The sequence below is a fragment of the Penicillium diatomitis genome, assembly GCF_028827545.1.
Source record: "Penicillium diatomitis strain IBT 30728 chromosome Unknown utg000006l_segment0_segment0, whole genome shotgun sequence".
In the NCBI taxonomy this organism is placed as follows: Eukaryota; Fungi; Ascomycota; class Eurotiomycetes; order Eurotiales; family Aspergillaceae; genus Penicillium; species Penicillium diatomitis.
In genome coordinates this window covers 228,071-245,966 of record NW_026623178.1, presented here as the reverse complement: position 1 = coordinate 245,966, position 17,896 = coordinate 228,071, and the positions used below count along the sequence as shown (strand labels likewise).

The window sequence follows — 17,896 nt, the reverse complement described above, 5'->3', positions numbered from 1 at the left end:
GTGGAGTCATCTCATGTGTTGGAGACGGTAAACAATGCCCCGGCAACACTGTCGGGCCGGGCGGGCACGTGCGGAGCCGTCTGCTACCAGCGTTCAACAAAGAAAACACGCTGCTTTTGTTACTGATAAGAGGTTGAAAAAAGTCCCTGCGCACAAATGATTGAGCTTCCTGGGTTCATCCCAGGCATGAGCCACCATGTAGGTGGAAAGAATGAGCCAAACACTGCGTGTGCTCATTGACTCCCACTTCAAGACCCGGCGACAGTCTCGATCCAGATTCGTCGCGCATGTAAACAGTTCGCGGGAGTTATCAACTTATCGCCTATCGTCCCCGCTGTGGAGAATCGCCCTTTTTCTGAACCGACCCCTGAACCATGCAATTCTTGGCCCACGGTGATTGGCAGCATCCAACAGCACCATCAGCACCTGGATCGATAATCCTTTTGCTCCCCCGCGGCTAGGAGAAAGGGCATGTCATCTAAGTCTGTCGCCTGAGTCTGGCCCTTTTGCGACCCTGCGAATTGAGAGTGTTGCCGGAAGATGTCGTCTACGCTACCTTATCGACCCTCCAACGACTCGCTGTCCACCTCGAATCCGAAGAACAATGGCCTCCCTCGTCTCTCCCCGGCAGCCTCCTTCATTGGAAGGTCACCGAGCCACTCACATGGCTCATTTCGCCGCAAATCAACGGATTATCCCGCAGGTCAGAAGATGCGGCGTTGCAAGTCTCAATACCCGCTCGATTCGCCGGAGCGTCACGTCGAATACATTCTAGTAGCGTCCTTCCACATCGATCGCGGACCAATTATGGAGCATCAATTTCCAGCAGCGATTAGTGGCGATGAGAGCATGCTCGCGGAGCTGATGCTGCCAGATCAGACCCACGTGCGCAGTCAAGATTGGACCATCTTCTTCCTTCACAAGGACACGAGCGCGGATGATGATGAGGATGACGAGGACGGCACAAAGAAGAAGAAAAAGAAGCGGAAGAAGTCAAAGGCCGACGACAGTGACGGACTAGACGGCTCGCTTCATAATGAATCAAACACAGCCTCGGACGAGGACAGCAGTGACGACGAAGAAGGCGGCGAGGGCCCGCCTCTCATGTATGTGCTGAACTTGGTCAACACGAAACAAGACAATACGGTGCGACGGTAAGCTTTCTTCCTTCACCCCAGACTAGCGAGAGAGAGGACGACCTCTGACAGAAATCCTCAGAGGTGCGGTTGTCAAGGCCATGGCAATTTGTACGAGGCATTCATTCCTGCATATTTACAAAGTAAGAGAGATCGATCGCGATGGGAATGCAACCATAGATGCTAATGATCCTGCAGCCGCTCTTGTTATTGGCTCTGGAGGATTACTTCAAATCACCATACCCCGAAACACTTGCGTCATTGTATGAAGCGGTAAACAACATGGATCTATCGTTGATGCCGCGCATGTCCATTCTGGAGAGACACATCCTGCAATCCAGCAACACCAAAGACATGTTCATTGAAAAGTTCGAGCAAATGGTTCGTCAACGGGAGGAAGAGGAAGCTGAGGATATTGAGGCCCCCCCATCACCCAAAAAGACGAGCCGCTATGTACTACCGCGGGACACCCATGAGTTCGAGTCGAAGGTGGTATACAACGACATCCCGATTCCTGTGAAGATTCCTACCGTCATTTGGCCTGAGACTGTTGGAGACTTTTCTCTCGTCAAGCTGATCCAGACCTTTGCGGGGCCTCATGCAGTGGCTCCGCAGGGATTCCCAAATCATCCACATTTAACAACAAGCGGTCCCTTCACACATCCCATCATCGTGCTCGTGAACGCCATTCTCACCCAAAAGAGAGTCATCTTCCTGGGCCATAATCGACCCTCTGGCGAGGTGGCCGAGGCTGTCCTTGCGGCGTGTGCCATCGCATCTGGTGGGATTCTGCGCGGTTTCACAAGACACGCTTTCCCCTACACGGATTTGACAAAGATTGATGATCTTCTCAAAGTGCCTGGATTCATCGCGGGTGTGACGAATCCGACATTTGCCAACCATCCCGAATGGTGGGATGTCTTGTGCGACTTGCCCACAGGACGTATGAAGATATCAAGCCATATCGAGCCTGCTCCAGTTACAGAGGGGCTTTTGTTCTTCCAACAGCAGAATGCTACGACGCCAATCCACACATCTACGTCTCAGACAGATCCGACAGGCGATCATCTCTTCATGGAAGATATCCTCCGAAGTATCAGTCAGCGTCATGGTGAGAACGCTGTTCGGGCCAAGTGGCGCTCCTACATTGTTAAGTTCACCCGAGTCGCCGCCGCATTCGAGGAGGCCGTCTATGGTGCTTCCAATCTCTACATCATCGGCCCCGGAGAAGAATTGTCTCCCGATAGTCCCACAGGACATCAAGCGGATCCATTGGACCCTACCTCCTTACGAGGTCACGGATATGTCTGGCCTGACGAGGCCTCCAAGCAGCGAGAATTGTCTGCGTCCGTCTCCCGCATCGAAGGATGGCGAAACACTCGATCGTATTACTCTTACATTCAAGACATTGCAGCAATGTACTACCCTGCGCGACCTATTCAGCGACCGGACATCCATCACCACCATGACCGGCTTCGATCCCTCAAACTATCCCATGCAGATTCGGGCGCCATCTACCTCGCACTGGCCCACGCCGTCAAAGACTATGCCGGTATCTGTCAACTGCTGACCGTCACCCCGGAAAATCAAGCCGGCCTGTTTTACATCAGCATGGGTCTTTTCCACCCTGACCAAGTCGTGCGAGAAGCGACAGTGGACTTGCTTGACCGCATTTCCTCGCATCCAGCCGGTCGACACTTCTGGACTCATCTGACTCGATTTGCTAAACTGGGGTACTTCCGAGTCAAACGAGAGCGTGAAAGCGCCCAAAGTCCCATCACAGCGGCGCCGGGCGGTTCAATCGGTGTGACGAACGCTGGCACAAGCTTCAGCGTCGAGCCCCAAAGTCTCGTTGGGGTGGCTCTGGGAGATAACATCAAACGGAAGAGCTAATTGACAAATTTGATCTATCGAAGATCTCTCTGAATTCATCACCGTTGTTGATATCCATTGAGGAAATCCACGTCATGCGCATGTCTGTTTTCCTAAATTTCAATTTCGCACCATTATTAACGACCGATCAAGAGTCATGCCTGTTCCTCGCTTTTTCATAGTTATGACAAGTCATGATCCACGCCTGACTCTCGATATTCAGCTCATGAATTCTGTATATGTCCTCTTGATAGCGGAGAGTTTTTTTGTTTTTTTTTTGGGCATCTGAAGGGTAGCTAGAAGTTGCTACGAGTATATTCAATCTAGCACATATTTCGCACAAACGGACAAATTCTGTCACTGCTTACTTAGGTACCTACTACCTACTTCCAATTCCACTAGATTTTTCGGGAGTCAACCCTTGCGTACTCCAGTCCTACATGAGAAGGAATGTTCTGTGGAGTGATTCTTGAACGTGCCAGATGACTGGAAAAATTTATCAAATGCGCAACCGGACTTACGCGTTAGAAAAACTCAGTATCTGCTTGGTTGTATTATATCGATGGGACGAATGTGGAAGATTATTTAATTACTAATATAGACAGGTCAGGTGAATGATAAATGTACATTAGAATGCGCGGAGAAAAGCAAGAAGACAAAGGACAACGCTGGTCGCTAACATCGCACGTTAATTGCAACCCTCGAACATGAGGATGGAAATGATGGGGAGACGACAGGACGAGGATCTGTCAGGTGTCGAAGTTACGTCGTTATCTCCGAGTCGATATATGAAAGGCTCGGGCCACATGCAACTGGGAGGTAATACATCCGCTAAAATGACCCCGAAATTGCGATGCCAATGAGCACAGCAGCGAATGAGACAAGGAGCCGGGAATCCGGCGGCTGAAGTGCCTGTCCAGCTCCGGCGGCGGTGGCTTTTAGAGCGCCGACTGTGACATTTGTGTTTGCGAATCCGGCGCCACAGTAATTATTGATGAGGATGGCAGAGGGAACGTAAGTCGTGTCCAGGGACTGGCCGTTCACCGTAGCCCACTGCGCATACACATCGAACGTATCCTTGAGGCACTTGTTGCAGGTGATCGGACCGGACGCAGTCAAAGTGCTGCCGATAGGTACGAAATAAACGTTATAATTATTGGGCGCTGATGTATTGGTCACCGCATCGACGAAGCAGTAACTTTTGGTGGCTGGGTCGGTCAAGCAAGAGACGTGGTACACAGGTTCGTAGGCGATCAATTCTTGGTAGACACTTTGTACGACGGCATTGCCTGAGTTATAGTCTTGCGCGCAGTGATCGTCGTGCAGGAGTTGTTTGGCTAAGGAGGTCAAGACCGAGGCACATTTGTCGACTGGCTGTGCGCACGCTGCGTCGAGAACATGAGATGTATCAACAGCCGAGGTGAGGACGTGAAAGAAGGAATTGGAATTCCCGAGAAGGAGGGAGACGGCCAAACAGTCCGTGAATGTCGAATTGGAGCGGAATTGGTTGAAGAATGAGACGCAACTAGCGTTGGCGAAATTGTTGGACAGGGTATCAAATGCGGTGGGTACATCAGGGTAAGAGGAGGAATTGTCTGCAGACGATGGACTCCGTTTCAGAAGTAACACCCCATTTTCCGCCGTGTAGATTGGTTCTGTCCCATCGACGTGCTTCTTGTGTTCGTGAAGCTGTGCATGTTCAGCGATCGATACCAACAAGGCTTCAGTAGCGGGAACGTCCGTGCTGATCTCTCCACATGGTGCTGGTGCGCTTGCCGATCCCAGGCTACTTGAAGAATTCGAGATACCCACGGTAGTTTGGGCGAGCGCTGATTGTGGCGACAGACAGAGAATAATCAAGCAGAGTAAAAGAGTCTGGCAGATTGTCATCGAAAGTATCGAGCAGCGACGAGGACGGTCGAAATGCGACTCCCGACGCTTAAAAAATGAGCGAGTGTTGACAGTAGGCGTCGGGCCAGAGTGGTTGGCAATGTGACTGCCGATGCATTGATCGGGGCCAGCGACAGTCTCCATACTGACCAAGGCTCTCTTTCATGTGCGACCAAGCGAATGATCGTGCCGTGGTCGGCCCTTGTTTTCAGGAGTAGGAAAACGAAATGAGTGAATAAGAGGGGGAGAAACGCGGTTCGAATGCTACGAGTGAACCGACATGTTCAACAGACTCTTCCGTCGCCGTTAGAGGGTAGGGAATAGGACGCAGGTGACGTGCTGAATCGCCTCGTGGTCGGGATTGAGGAGAAGTTGGTTCTTCGCATCAGACAAGCGCGCAGAATGAGCAACCCCGGCCCAGAGATCACAGTCAAGTTGAATCAATCTACCGAGTCCCGGCGACTAGTTCACTTCCTACCGTTTCCGCTAGTCAAAGTCTGCAACGCCAACGAGCTGTGGACAGTGGGCACGGAGCACAGGCTGAACGGAGTTCTCCCATGGAATCGTGACTACTGGAAAAGTGCCGTGGTCCATGTCGTGAATAGATCAGCCAAGGCCCAGCCCACGCTCACGGCGTGGTGCACTAGACTGTCTCGGAGCAGGGTTGATGGGGACTAGAGCGTTCTGTGGAGTCGGCGACGGTAGACGGGTGGTTGATTCTGGCTCGAGCGGCTCAGGGGCAGCTGGACTTTGTTCATGTCTAAGCCACGTCACGTCAGAAAAGGATTTTCATGGTAATAATAGTGTCATCGCAGATGACCACGGAGGATACGAAGTTGTCCGCGAGCTGATGCCACTTTGCACGAGGACTCTTTGTGTATTCGGCAGCAGTCCACGAGGAAGGGACTGTACCCTCCATGGATGCTCGGTGCACTGGTTGATGAGTCCCAAATCAAAGCTGGGCTGGTCTGAATGGTCAGGTTACTGGAGACGTGACTCCGGTCAATTTTCAACCTCTGCGACCCTGGATGCAAGTTGAACGTAAGTCGTGGACACTGGACAGTGTGATACACGTCGCTGGTCTTTGCTTCTGGGTAGTCCTCTCGATTCGGTAGCTACGCCGAAACCTCTCGACCCAACGGTTTCGGTCGCCTCGAATAGAACCCACGAGGAGCAGATAATCATGCGACTATTAAGCCAAGGCTGAGAACTATTGCGGTTGATTGTGATGGAATAGATTAAAATTTAATAGCATGAACGAGGGCCATTGCACGTAGCGTGAAAAATTGACATGTCAAGGAATCTGAGATACTCCAGGTCGATGTGGGTGGATTTTCATCCACGCAATGCCGGACGGGCACGTGAGAGAGGTTCTATCTGACAGCAGTCACAGCACTTGAAAGTTCGTTGTAAAGTTCATGAGCAGATCCACGTCCTATCTATTTCTTTTTACTTTCAATGACAACTTCGCCCTTTCGATATGATATCCCCTGTTCTGAAGAGATGCAATAGTGCCCATGCACTCTGCTAACGATGATCCTCCACCCAAATCCCTTCGATCTCAACCCGACCAAAGCCTCAACTTCCTCCGGAACCAATAAGGGAAGCGAGATCCCAACCGCTCCACAGTCAACTCGGCCAACTCCCTCACCCCACACGATCGCAAAAGGAACCTCATCCCATCTTCGTCATCATGTCAGACGTCCTGGTTCCGGAGACGAGAGTCCTGGCCGTAGCGAGCCATGTAAGTTGCAAAGTGCAGTGAGATTGTCCCTCTAAGGAGCATGTGAGATTGACTAGGATTTGGTATCTCTCAGGTGGCCTATGGGTATGTGATGACTTGATGATGCTTCTTCTGGCCGAGGGCGGCATGTAGACGCCCACCGAGTCATGAACGTCTGAGATCAGTGGTCCTTTCTGCTAACGATCTAACAGCCATGTGGGTAACACCATGGCGGGGTTTGTCATGCAGTCCTTGGGATGTGAGGTGGCCGCCTTGAATACCGTCAATTTCAGTAAGTATTTCTACGCAAATCAGTCTGCTCTTGTCGGGAGAGGTCTCTCAACGCCGGATTCGTACATGGATTGCACTGACGAGTCCATATTCAGGCAATCACACTGGCTATCGCCAATTCAAGGGCACTCGTGCGACCGCACAAGAGATCACAGATCTCTATCAAGGTCTATGTCAGAGTAACCTGACAGACTTTGATGTCATGCTGTCGGGATACGCTCCAAGTGCAGCGGCCGTGGAGGCTGTCGGTGCCATCGGGATCGATCTGCAAAAGAAGGCCGAGAGCAAGCCAGGCTCTTTCTTCTGGGGTACGCCGTTTGTTTTCCGCGGAAAGCGAGGACGGCTCGGGGACGTGTGCTAATAAACGACCATAGTACTGGATCCGGTCATGGGCGATCAGGGTCGTTTGTACGTTAACGACGACGTGGTTCCTGCATACAAGAAGATCATTCATCACGCCGATCTGATTCTCCCTAATCAGTTCGAAGCCGAGTAAGTGATGTCTCAATTGCAGTCCATGGCTTGCATACATCTGACATACTGAGATCATTGACCTGTTTTCTAGAGTGCTTTCCGGTATCAAGATTACATCTCTGGCCACGTTGGCGGAGGCTATCACGGCCATCCATAAGATTTATTCAGTGCCGCATGTGATCATTACATCCGTACAACTACCTGGATCTGCCACCGTAGAATCGTCACCCAGCTCATCGCAGAACTTCTTGACCATCATTGGATCGACCACCAGATCGAACGGTACGCCGCGGCTGTTCCAAGTGGATGTGCCCGCCCTGGATTGTTTCTTCAGTGGAACGGGCGACATGTTCGCGGCATTGACGGTGGCTCGACTGCGCGAGGCTGTGGTCAATGCAGGTGATGATCTTCTTCACACTCGTTCCTGGGTGTCCCCTGACGATGTGCCTGCGAACGAGCTTCCCTTGGCCCAGTCGACCATCAAAGTCCTATCCAGCATGCACAGCGTCCTCGAGCGGACCATGGAGGCTCGAGATGCCGAGCTTGCAAAGGAGGCCTCGAAGCCATGTGGAGCGACTAGTCCAGAGGAACAGCAAAAGCGCGAGCATCTGCGTCAGACCAAGGCTGCTGAAGTGCGATTGGTTCGCAACACTAAACTATTGAGAGAGCCGCTCACTCAATTTGAGGTGCAAGTGCTCCGTAAAGAAGACGTTGCCATCGATAGATGTTAGAGGTCCGACGGCACTTTCGCCCTTTGCCTGTTGATGTGATATTCCATGTACATAATCTTGGACGAATATATCAATTCGAAGCCATGTTGACAATCATATCTCTATCGGTGTATGACCACTCTTGCACATCCAAGTGGAAAAGGCCTGATGAGTGCGAAGTCTCAAGTCTGCAATTTGGCCGATTGATGCCACATAAATGCGTTATTGTATGGTGTGGACCTTGTCCTTTTGTTCATAATCAAGTCTTATTTCCATGCCACATCATTTTATCGTAAGTCCTTTTAAACACCAGTGCTGCCAAATCCGCCAGCACCGCGAACACTCTCCTCGAGTTCCTCAACAACAGCGACCTCGGGGGTATAGATCTGGAACAGGCATTAGTCACACGAAATACATCGTCGAGAGGAATTCGCCAATGGCACAATCTCACTTTTTCGAGGACGAGTTGGGCAACGCGATCACCTTCCTTGACTGTAATTGGCGTGACTGATTAGCTTAAGGGTTCAATTTCTATCCACGCAAGGATTCCACAAACGTATGTCCATTATAGAACTTACCAGGGAAGTCAACATCCGAATGGTTGAAAAGCAGCACCTTCACCTCACCGCGGTAATCAGCGTCAATGACACCGGCACCGGTATCGATGAAGTGCTTCGAGGCAAGGCCACTGCGAGGCGCCACACGACCATCTGCAAATTGCAAAGAAGAACAATTCCCACCCGAATTAGTCCCCTCGTTCTCTAATGCCAGTTCATCCATTACGTCCAACCGGTGAGCATTCATTGCAGGGACTCGGAACCAGACGTACATGTTCCCTCGGGCACGGCCATCGCAATACCCGTGTCAATCAGCGCCTTGCCCTTGGCAGGCACCACCGTCTCCTTCGCAGCATACATGTCGTACCCCGCCGCAAAGGCGGAACCCCGCGTCGGGGCCTTTGCTGAAGGAACCAGCTTCTTGATCAACAGCGGCGGCAGAGGCTGCTGGATGGAGGTGACGGCGGGGCCATTGGAGTTTGTCATGTTGGTGGGTTCGGTCTTCGTGCGCTTTGCGAGCGGGGAGTTGGGGAGGGAGGGCGGTTCGTGAGTGGTGTGTGTGGTGGCGGTCGGCGAAGTCTCTTGGGTCATTGCCGAGAAAGCAGTAGATGCGTTGCGAAGAAAGAGAGAAAGAGTTGTATTGCGGAATAAGTTTTCGAGTCAATTGATCTGCTCAATTGGGGTATCTGTGATTCTTCTAAGGTCCTTGGTATGCGACAGAACTGACCAAATTTGCGGTGAGTTTCCTGCAGGTGCCTGTTCTCCTTGCGCCAGCTTTCACCGCTGCACGAGGCCCGCGACGCGGTTCGCGTCAGTGCGCGGGGATTCGCCCGTTGAATCAATTTCACGTGTTTGGACGGTTTGCTTTCCATGTCACGTGCTAAGTCCGATGTCAGTGCCGTCCTCGTCACGTGTCCCCTGTGTGTCCATGTCAGCCGTTGCGATGCGTTCCGCGATCTCCTTACCATATGTGATGCCGACTGACAAGGATTCATAGCTAAGAAGTACCAAGCTACACGCTTCGATCGCCAGTCATCAGGCCGGAGTACCTCCGTGAGCAGTGAGTAAAAGTGTCTCAGGACTCTCCTGAAGTGGGAAAACGCCGAAACCCTGAATCCTTCGAGATTGCCCCTCGGGATCGGAAGCCCAATCATGTAGATATCGGGACACCAGAGGGATCGATCACCACCTGAAGGAACGATCCTCATCGCGACCCAGTGTTCCTTCACCGGGGACTGCCCAGAATCCCGGTCATATGCCCAGACAAGGGTGCCCGGTAATTCATGTGTGGTCAGCTTTTGGGTACATCTGACAACAAGTTCGTGGGACAAACTTCCGCAGCGGTTCTCGAAACAACGCTGTTACCTAGACACTGACAGTAGTAGTACATGTAGGAGTCCCACATTCAGTCTGACTCCTCGGAGGTTCCATCCGTAAGCGCAGCACGAAGCGGCAAAGGTACCCGACTTCCCTTCCGCTCGATCTGCATGCTCATCGTCACCTGTCGATCTATGTCGATCGTTTTCGACAAACGTCATCTATTCTTTCACCACAGATCTCTCGCGGCGGTTTGGGTGACATTGGTAGCAGCATACACTTGTCATTCCATTGGCAGACCTCTGAATGAGACGATTGCGAGAGTGTACTTTATCTATCGGACGATGGTTTAATCGGACACGAGAATGACAAGCCTACGGCTAATTAGGAGCCACATATTCTGAGATGAGAAAAGTTCAGTTCCACGTCCTTCTCTGACCTTGACCGGTGGTCCAGGCTTTCTGTCATCCCTGTTGCAATGACGGCGCATTTTCCAAATCTTCGCTAGGGAGCTACGATCGTTTATACGGCAGCCCAGAAGGGATAGCTGTCTTTCACTCTGCTGCAGGTAGTGTCCCTTGTGATCAAATACGACTACCCACCTAGGTAATCCTCGTAAGTTTAGTCAGCGCTCACTGATGACCTAGTAAGAGAACAAGGATGCTTTCTAAAGCCATACCTGGTATTGCGTAGTAGCATCTTCGTCCGAGATTGGCAACGTGGGCTCTTCGCTCGGGGACTGAACTTCAATCAACACCTGCTAGAGCGGCTAACAGGCCCCGCCAGGAGCCCTCAACCTTGCACGCTGGATGAATGGACAAGTAAGAAGATAACTTGATGACGCAATGTGCGAGATTTTTCTCCAAATGAGCATGGATAATGTCTTTTGTGGTCTTGCAGAGCCGCACTGAAAATGGAAAGTCCGAAGGGTTGGCGTTAAAAAGGTCTTGAAGATGAAGCAGATAGACAATTGTAGCGCTTGGTGATATTGAATGAGTCGGGTGGCTACGATTGGAAGAACCTTGGGTCTGGGGTAATGGAACTCAGGGTTGTCATCTGCACCGACACTACTACATGAATTTAGCGACGATACCGGGTCACGTCTCCCTGGAAGTGTTTCGAATAGCCCGCGGCACATCTAGCAATGGGAAATTTGAAGTGATTTGGCAGCCTACGACTGACAGGGAGTTCGACGAAAAGAAGCTTCTTCCGTATTTCGAGAAGAAGTATGCATGACTACGTAGTTCATACCAGTCCGGGCATTCCTGACTCTTGCCGAATTTGAAAAACTCGGTAGATATACCTTGTAAGCGGCACTCTAGAATCACAATTTGGACGTTAAATGAAACAAGAATCCCATCTCTCATTGAACGTAGAGATGGAAACAGTGACGATCGTAGTCATTGTACTCAGTGTGGGAGAGGACATTGTCATTCCTCAATCTCGAGTCGGAGACCACGGGGATCCATTTTGGATGGGTACCTTTATACCTTATCGCCATTATTGATAGCAGAACGGCATTGCGTGTTTGTGTCAGTTGGATCCGCTTGAGCCTCTCCTCTTGACGCGGTCATCTTCCCGCTTTCTTCAGGCATCGCCCAACGAGACATCCCATATTTATGATTTGCTTTTTTTTTCCTTAGCGCATATTATCTCACATCCAAGTCTCACTGGCGTAATTAATTAGCGGGCCCCCACAAGGACAGATGATACTCATGCACATGGAAGACAACGGAGGGTTCGGCAACAGTGACGATAGTGGAGACGGCAAACATTGAAGACCGATGGCTGTATCGGCCTCCTGAGGAGCCCCGACGCTGACTGCACTAAATTGAGTGGATTCAAGCTCCGCCACTACTATTTCACCCCAGAAGTCACTCCTAACTAGTCGTACGTAAGAGGAGTTATTGTTGTTGTTTTTCCTCTCACTTTCCGTTTGGAATGATCGTCCGGAGGTTTATCCCGAAGCCCTGGTTTCTCCATTCACTCTTTTTGACTTTCAGCGGGGAGGGGTCAGCACTAAACCCGATCGAGTCTTGCTCGTTGACGATTGCCTGTTCAGTCGAGGCTGCATTTTGCAACTATACCAGGGGGCTGGCTTGCACGCCCTTGGCCACTCAAGGCTATCATGGGTTGCCGACCTGGCGAGGTCGAGGGCGAGATCTCCTCGATATTGCCTTTTTGTTCCAAAGTTTGATTTTGAATCCTGCGTTGGGCGATGGACGGACAGATGGTCATCTCGAGCTCAAGGGTGTGTCGTCTTGGCGTCGTCTGTTCAGAGGAAGAGCAAACTCTCATAGTCACGAGTGTCATATCTTGCCACTTTAGACTTTGAGGGAGGGGTAGGAGTTTTGTTGTTCCCTCCGTTGCTTCTTTGTCTTCCGATGTTTGCTTTTTTTTTTTTGGAGCGGGGGTTTTGGGTCCACGATCTCCAGGCTCGGAAAAGAGGGGGCGAAGAAATGAGGCTATCTTGGGGCTTTGGCCCTGCGGCTCCCACGATGATCTACCATGGAGTCAACGCATGCATCATCGACGTGGGCAGAACTCGGCCTTTACAGTTTCCACCTCTTGTAGAGTGCGGAGAAGGACTGTACGATCGGTCGATACAAGGCGCTAGCCTATACGTATAGGTAGGCAGTGGGCAGTGGGCACTGACTGCCAACTAGCTAGCTCGCAGTAGGCTACTATGGTCCATAGGATTAGGCTGTAGCTCTCTACATTAGTCGATCAAAGAAACCTTCACATTCGGGACACTGGACCTTTGTACTCGGTGAATGATGGCATTTAAACACCCCGCTTGCTAGTGTACTTCGAGGATCGACCGCCGCTTCTGCCTTTGCAGGATTCGACAAGGCAAGCTAGAGTGAGGCTGATACCAGGCCGATTATGGATAGAGCGTCTTACCGATTTAGGAAAAAGAATGCAGAACAGAAGGAGAAGCTTGGACCGTCCAGCCGTATTTGATCCGGGGCGGGAACTTGCTTTTTTTTTTTCCTGACAAGTGATCATCCAACCTTCTCTGGCAGTTGGACAAGGATGTTTTTTTTTTCTACTAGTCTTTCACAAATCCTGGATCCCACATGCGGTATCTTGAGTGATGGACTAGGGTACACGGAAATGGAAGGTTTGTAGTCTTCGGTGTGAGGTTGGGATGCGAGGCTTTCGCATCTGGACATTAATATATTGGCGACGGCTCATGAATTTTTGGACCTGGAAGTACCAAGTTTAACCAGTTCAACCTAACATGGGACGGAGTGATAGTCAATATAGTTAGTCTGCGGTGCTGGAAATTGCCCAAGCGGCAATGAAAACAATGGCTGTGGCAGATGACCGCTGCCGTCCGAGAAGTCATACTATGTGGAAATCATGTGAAACTGAAATGCCAGTATGATGATCAAAAGTCCTTGATACAAAGATTGTGGTCGGGGTGCACTACTACTCGGTGCAACTTGGGCCAAACAACGCGATCAGTGGCGGGGGTTTCATGCGGGACCTTTGGGTAGGACCGTAGAGGCGCACAGGTGCGTAGACAGAAGGGGGAAGAACCCCCCTCTCTCCGAGCCGCTGAGGCTGTTAGGTACAGACCACTGCTTAGATTCTGCAATCATCCTGTGGTAAACCATGTATCGAGTCACCCATGCCATTTTTTCCGGGTCATGAGCGTCATCCATACATTCCAGGTGATTGACATCAATTGCGAGTAGATACTCGATACTGATAAAAGGTGACAAGGTACTACCTCCATGATCATCGCATCATGTGCGTGATTGCAAATGCCGTACGTACGGGGCTTATGAACCTGACCTCCCGCGGCTGTCCGTCGGAGCTTATCCGGAGAGTCTCGACGAAAAGTGCGAGATGACACCTCCGTCTCACCCCTGTCTTGTGCGAATTGATCGCGGCGCGGGCCGCTTCGTTGCCTTTTTGGAAGGGTACCTCATCCTCTAATGGATGGACAGGGTGGTTTCACGAGCCGGGGGGGGGGGGGGGGGGGGCCGTCCCCAACTATAGTGCTCCGCAGTGTGCACTTGTGCAGTGGTGCTCAGGATTACCCGGACGGGTCCACCGAGCCCCATGCAACGCAGCAGATGACATCCATAGCATCTCAAGAAGATGCAGTAGATTCTAACGATTGGGCGAGTTCTCTGGGTTGCTTTGCCCGGGTACCTAGGTATGGCCCATGGATCGAAATAGAAATGAACTGATTGCTTCATGTATGTCCCCTCACCTGCCCGGCCAGGCCATGGAGCCTGCTGATTGAGCCATTGTGCCGATCATCCCGATCCGGGGCTTAGGACCCAATACACGGTAGGTTCACGAGTAGAGTAAACTGTAGAGTAGACCAATGACGAGGCCGAGAGATGGAAGGCGGGAGATATACACATACACACACTGCTACGCTATGATGTACATTGCACACAGGTTATCGACCGATCAATAGGATGAGAAAGTGCCAGGGTGGTAGTGGACGTGGGAGGGCCTGGATCCCGATGATGATCCTACAGACTTACTACCGAGCAACTGCCGGGACAATGGATCTTTAGGGGATCATCGACGGGCATAGGAAATTCGACATGCGTTGCTCATTCTCGATTCCATTAAATCCGCCCCTTGTAGGAGAAAAGATGGTGTCCGACACGAAATAGTTGCGATGTTTAGTTCAACGAAGCAGGTTTATTCCGAATCTGCAATTCTTGCGTTCGTCCAGTGAGACGATAGGTAGTCCAGGCACTTACAGTGGTATCCATTGATTTGACCTCACTGGGGCTTGAGTCTTGGTCCTACTGTATCTGAGCAATCCCTACATGTGGACCTCGGATCAGAATGAGCTCTCTTCATCTCAGGGTAGCATGCATCCCTCTGTAGGGCTCAAGCAAAGACTTGGATATATGTATGATCAAGTCGGCGCAGGAGAATACAAAACGCCAATCATGGGCTTCTTTGTCGTCGAAAAGATGAGCGCTTTCTTGACATGTTGTATTGGCTCACCTACTTCCCGTCTGTACTGATCATGGCAGAGGTACAGTATCTCAGGGGATGAAATGCTGCCAACCTCCGAACAAGAACCATCGACACTGGTATAAGAAACAAACGGAAAGAGACATGGCTCCTCACGATACCAGATCTTAGTAGTGGGATAGACTTTTCTCTGCCCATCCACTGGGGGTTACCATCGTGACCACGATCCCACGAGCCTTCGCACACGGGTTCAGATGGTATAGATCTATTCTTATTGATACTTGGTGTCCATAGTTCATAACTACCCCAATCACACTTCATCCAAAGGATTGTCTGCAACCTCGGCAAGAATGGAGTCCAACCCTTAGTGGATCCAAACAAGTCGTGCAAGATCCCTAGTTGGGAATAGTCTCAGTGGGAAAGACAGCACATAGTGGACCGGTGGACCAGGGAGACTGTAGGTTGTGAATTGCGGTTACGGCGAAAACGTAATCAGGTCAATGTCCCGATATCATGATTCATGAAAATTGTGCATGTCCATCTCCCGAGGCAATACAGAGAACCAGATGAAGTTGATCAATCGATAGACTGACTCTGTATGTGCCTAAAATTCTAGCCACTGAGCAAGCATGCCGTAAGGGTCATTATGGCAGCTCTTCAAGACGAGATCCGACGAGGACCCGAAGCGCCTTTTCGACAGAGGACTCGACCAACTCGACCAACTCGACCAACTCGACCAAGAGCTAGCAAGCGCAATCTCATTGCCAAGAACTCCCTCTATCTCCTCCGTCCTGTGGAGAGTACGACTGCAACGCAGACAAATGATCCGACGGCTGTTGTGAACTCGTGAGTAGTCACAGTCGGATTTCACTCGGTCTGTGAAGCTCAGACTTTCAGAGTCTAGAGTGGATGATCAGATGTCCCGAAGGAGGTCCTCTCAGATGATCACCGGTCCATGCTAAACCATAACCATGTCCATGTCCCACTGCGGGAGACGCAACGGTCGAACAGTCCAACTTGAACCGGTCTTGTAGTCTTGTAGTTCCACCCTGGCTCAACTCCCGGTAGGTCACGCCGAGCGATGGGGCTCGTCAGGGATTGGGGTCCCGGAGATGCCAATCTTGATTGGGTCCTCGAGTGGGGGGGGGGGGGGGGGGGGCCACGAATGCGAATGCGACGTCCGGGAGCTCCAGGGCGGAACAATACGCTACGCGGCTACACGACACACGGACTCAGTAGTAATGAGGGAGCCTACTCAACCTAGCAGGGCTAGCCCGAGAGGCACCAGATCCAGTTCCACCCAAAAAAAAATGAAGAGGATAAAAAGAAGAAAAAAAGAGGGAAAAGGGGGAAGACCGAAAGGAGCACCCTTCACGATGAGATGACAATCAGGCGCATTGCTTCAAGAACGGACTGCTTGGCACTCTTCAAAAAGAGGAAAAGCCAGAGAAGCCACCACATGAAGAGCCGAGGGACGGGTCATTTGGGAGTATAGTACTGACTAGGAGACTACTGAGTAGTGAGTACGGTTGTAGCACACTAAAAACTTGGCGGGATGAGGATCGTCATGCCTTGAAAAAAGGACAATCGTGTCACCAGCCCAATCTCTAAATGCCCCGAGATTCTGGGAAGGAAGAATGTTCATCCGCGCAGCAGCAGCAGTCCTTGGGACGTCCGAAGGGCGGTGTGGTGTGGTTGGATTCAAAGTGTCAAAGTCAAGACTCAAGAGCCGCCTCCGTCGTTGCCGTCAGCCTGCCCCACGCGGTGAAACAGTATGTCACTGCGTTTCCTGTGCCAGTAGGCCAGTACTGTTCCTCAGGTGGTTCAATGATTCGAGCGTTCTGTATATTGATTTCCATATTACCGTAGAGGGTTGGTCTCTGTCTGTGTGGAATGCCCGTGCTCGTTCCGATCAAAGCCGCATTGCGCAAGACCGAGACGATTTCATAGCGTGTGAAGGATGGGGCTCAACCATCGGTCAGATCATCCAGACGATGGAGTCGGTGACGCAGATGGACGGAGAGCCGCTCCTTCTTCCTTCTTCCTTCTTTCTTTTTCCTTTTTTTCTTTTTTTTTTTTTTCTCTTTTTTTCCTTTTTTTCATTTTTTTTATTCCTCTTTTTCTCGCATGTCTTGGCCCTTTCCATCGCTTCCATCGCTTCCGCCCCTAAAGTTCGAACCCCACTTTTCCTTTCTCTCTCGCCTGGAACCCCGGGGGGAAACCAGAGCTCAGTTGAGGGGCAGCCGGGGGACTCACGGCACCCCCCATCTCCTCGTGTCTTGTACATATTGTTGTTGCGTTGTTCTGGGCTCGCCGTGCCACCAGATAGCCCTGGGTTTTTATGCAGGAGTCAGCTCTTGTTCTTCTTCTTCTTCTTCTTCTTCTTCTTCTTCTTCTTCTTCTTCTTCTCTGCGAACCTGCACTTCGGGAATTCTGACGAGGTCCTGTCCGTCTGGCCCGTCGAGCTACGATACCGCCGGGTTTCAAATTAGGATCCAAGGCTGAGCCTCGGAACCGCCAGGCCCACCCTTTCAGAGCCTCATTCTCGGTCGTTTCACTTCCACCTGGTCGATTTGCCTCTGTCCGCGAGGAGCCTCGGGTTGGTTGTGATTTTCGATTTTGATGATCTGCCCCTTCGGAATATGATTGTCTCTTCATATCGATGAGTGCGCTGATATTGATGAGTGCGCTGAATCAATCAAATTTGAGGCCCTTTCTGGTAGATTTCCCACTAGTCTCAGCCAGTGTCCTTGTCCGTTTCGTGCCAGTTAGATGAGGTATCTGTCCCGGATACAACCTTCACATTGTAGTCTCACAGTCTGTAGTCTGTAGCTGTGCTGCTGAGCATAAGCCAGTAGTCTACTAGTCCCCCCCCCCCCCGTCATTCTGTTTCGGCCTTGACCCCTCATTTACCTCCAGTCACCAATCGGTCGGGGGGTTGATCATTGAGACCAGGTCGGAAGGGCT

General features: G+C 51.2%; 3 protein-coding genes across 3 annotated transcripts; 2 read left to right on the top strand and 1 right to left on the bottom strand.

Annotated features, from left to right (window-relative positions):
- Positions 1-540: 540 nt before the first annotated feature.
- On the top strand, positions 541-3,029 carry N7539_005758 (AFI1/MesA family protein; the record flags this gene model as incomplete). Its single annotated transcript, XM_056935360.1, has 3 exons — positions 541-1,154; positions 1,219-1,279; positions 1,335-3,029. 3 exons carry the CDS (start codon positions 541-543, stop codon positions 3,027-3,029), a joined length of 2,370 nt encoding a protein of 789 aa, XP_056789232.1.
- An 810-nt stretch (positions 3,030-3,839) lies between these two features.
- Positions 3,840-5,042, bottom strand: N7539_005757 (uncharacterized protein; the record flags this gene model as incomplete). The annotated part of the gene is made up of 1 exon (XM_056935359.1): positions 3,840-5,042. One exon carries the CDS (start codon positions 5,040-5,042, stop codon positions 3,840-3,842), a length of 1,203 nt encoding a protein of 400 aa, XP_056789231.1.
- Positions 5,043-6,591: 1,549 nt separating this feature from the next.
- Positions 6,592-8,117, top strand: N7539_005756 (pyridoxal kinase; the record flags this gene model as incomplete). Its single annotated transcript, XM_056935358.1, has 6 exons — positions 6,592-6,642; positions 6,716-6,726; positions 6,834-6,913; positions 7,008-7,220; positions 7,287-7,404; positions 7,478-8,117. 6 exons carry the CDS (start codon positions 6,592-6,594, stop codon positions 8,115-8,117), a joined length of 1,113 nt encoding a protein of 370 aa, XP_056789230.1.
- Positions 8,118-17,896: the final 9,779 nt, after the last annotated feature.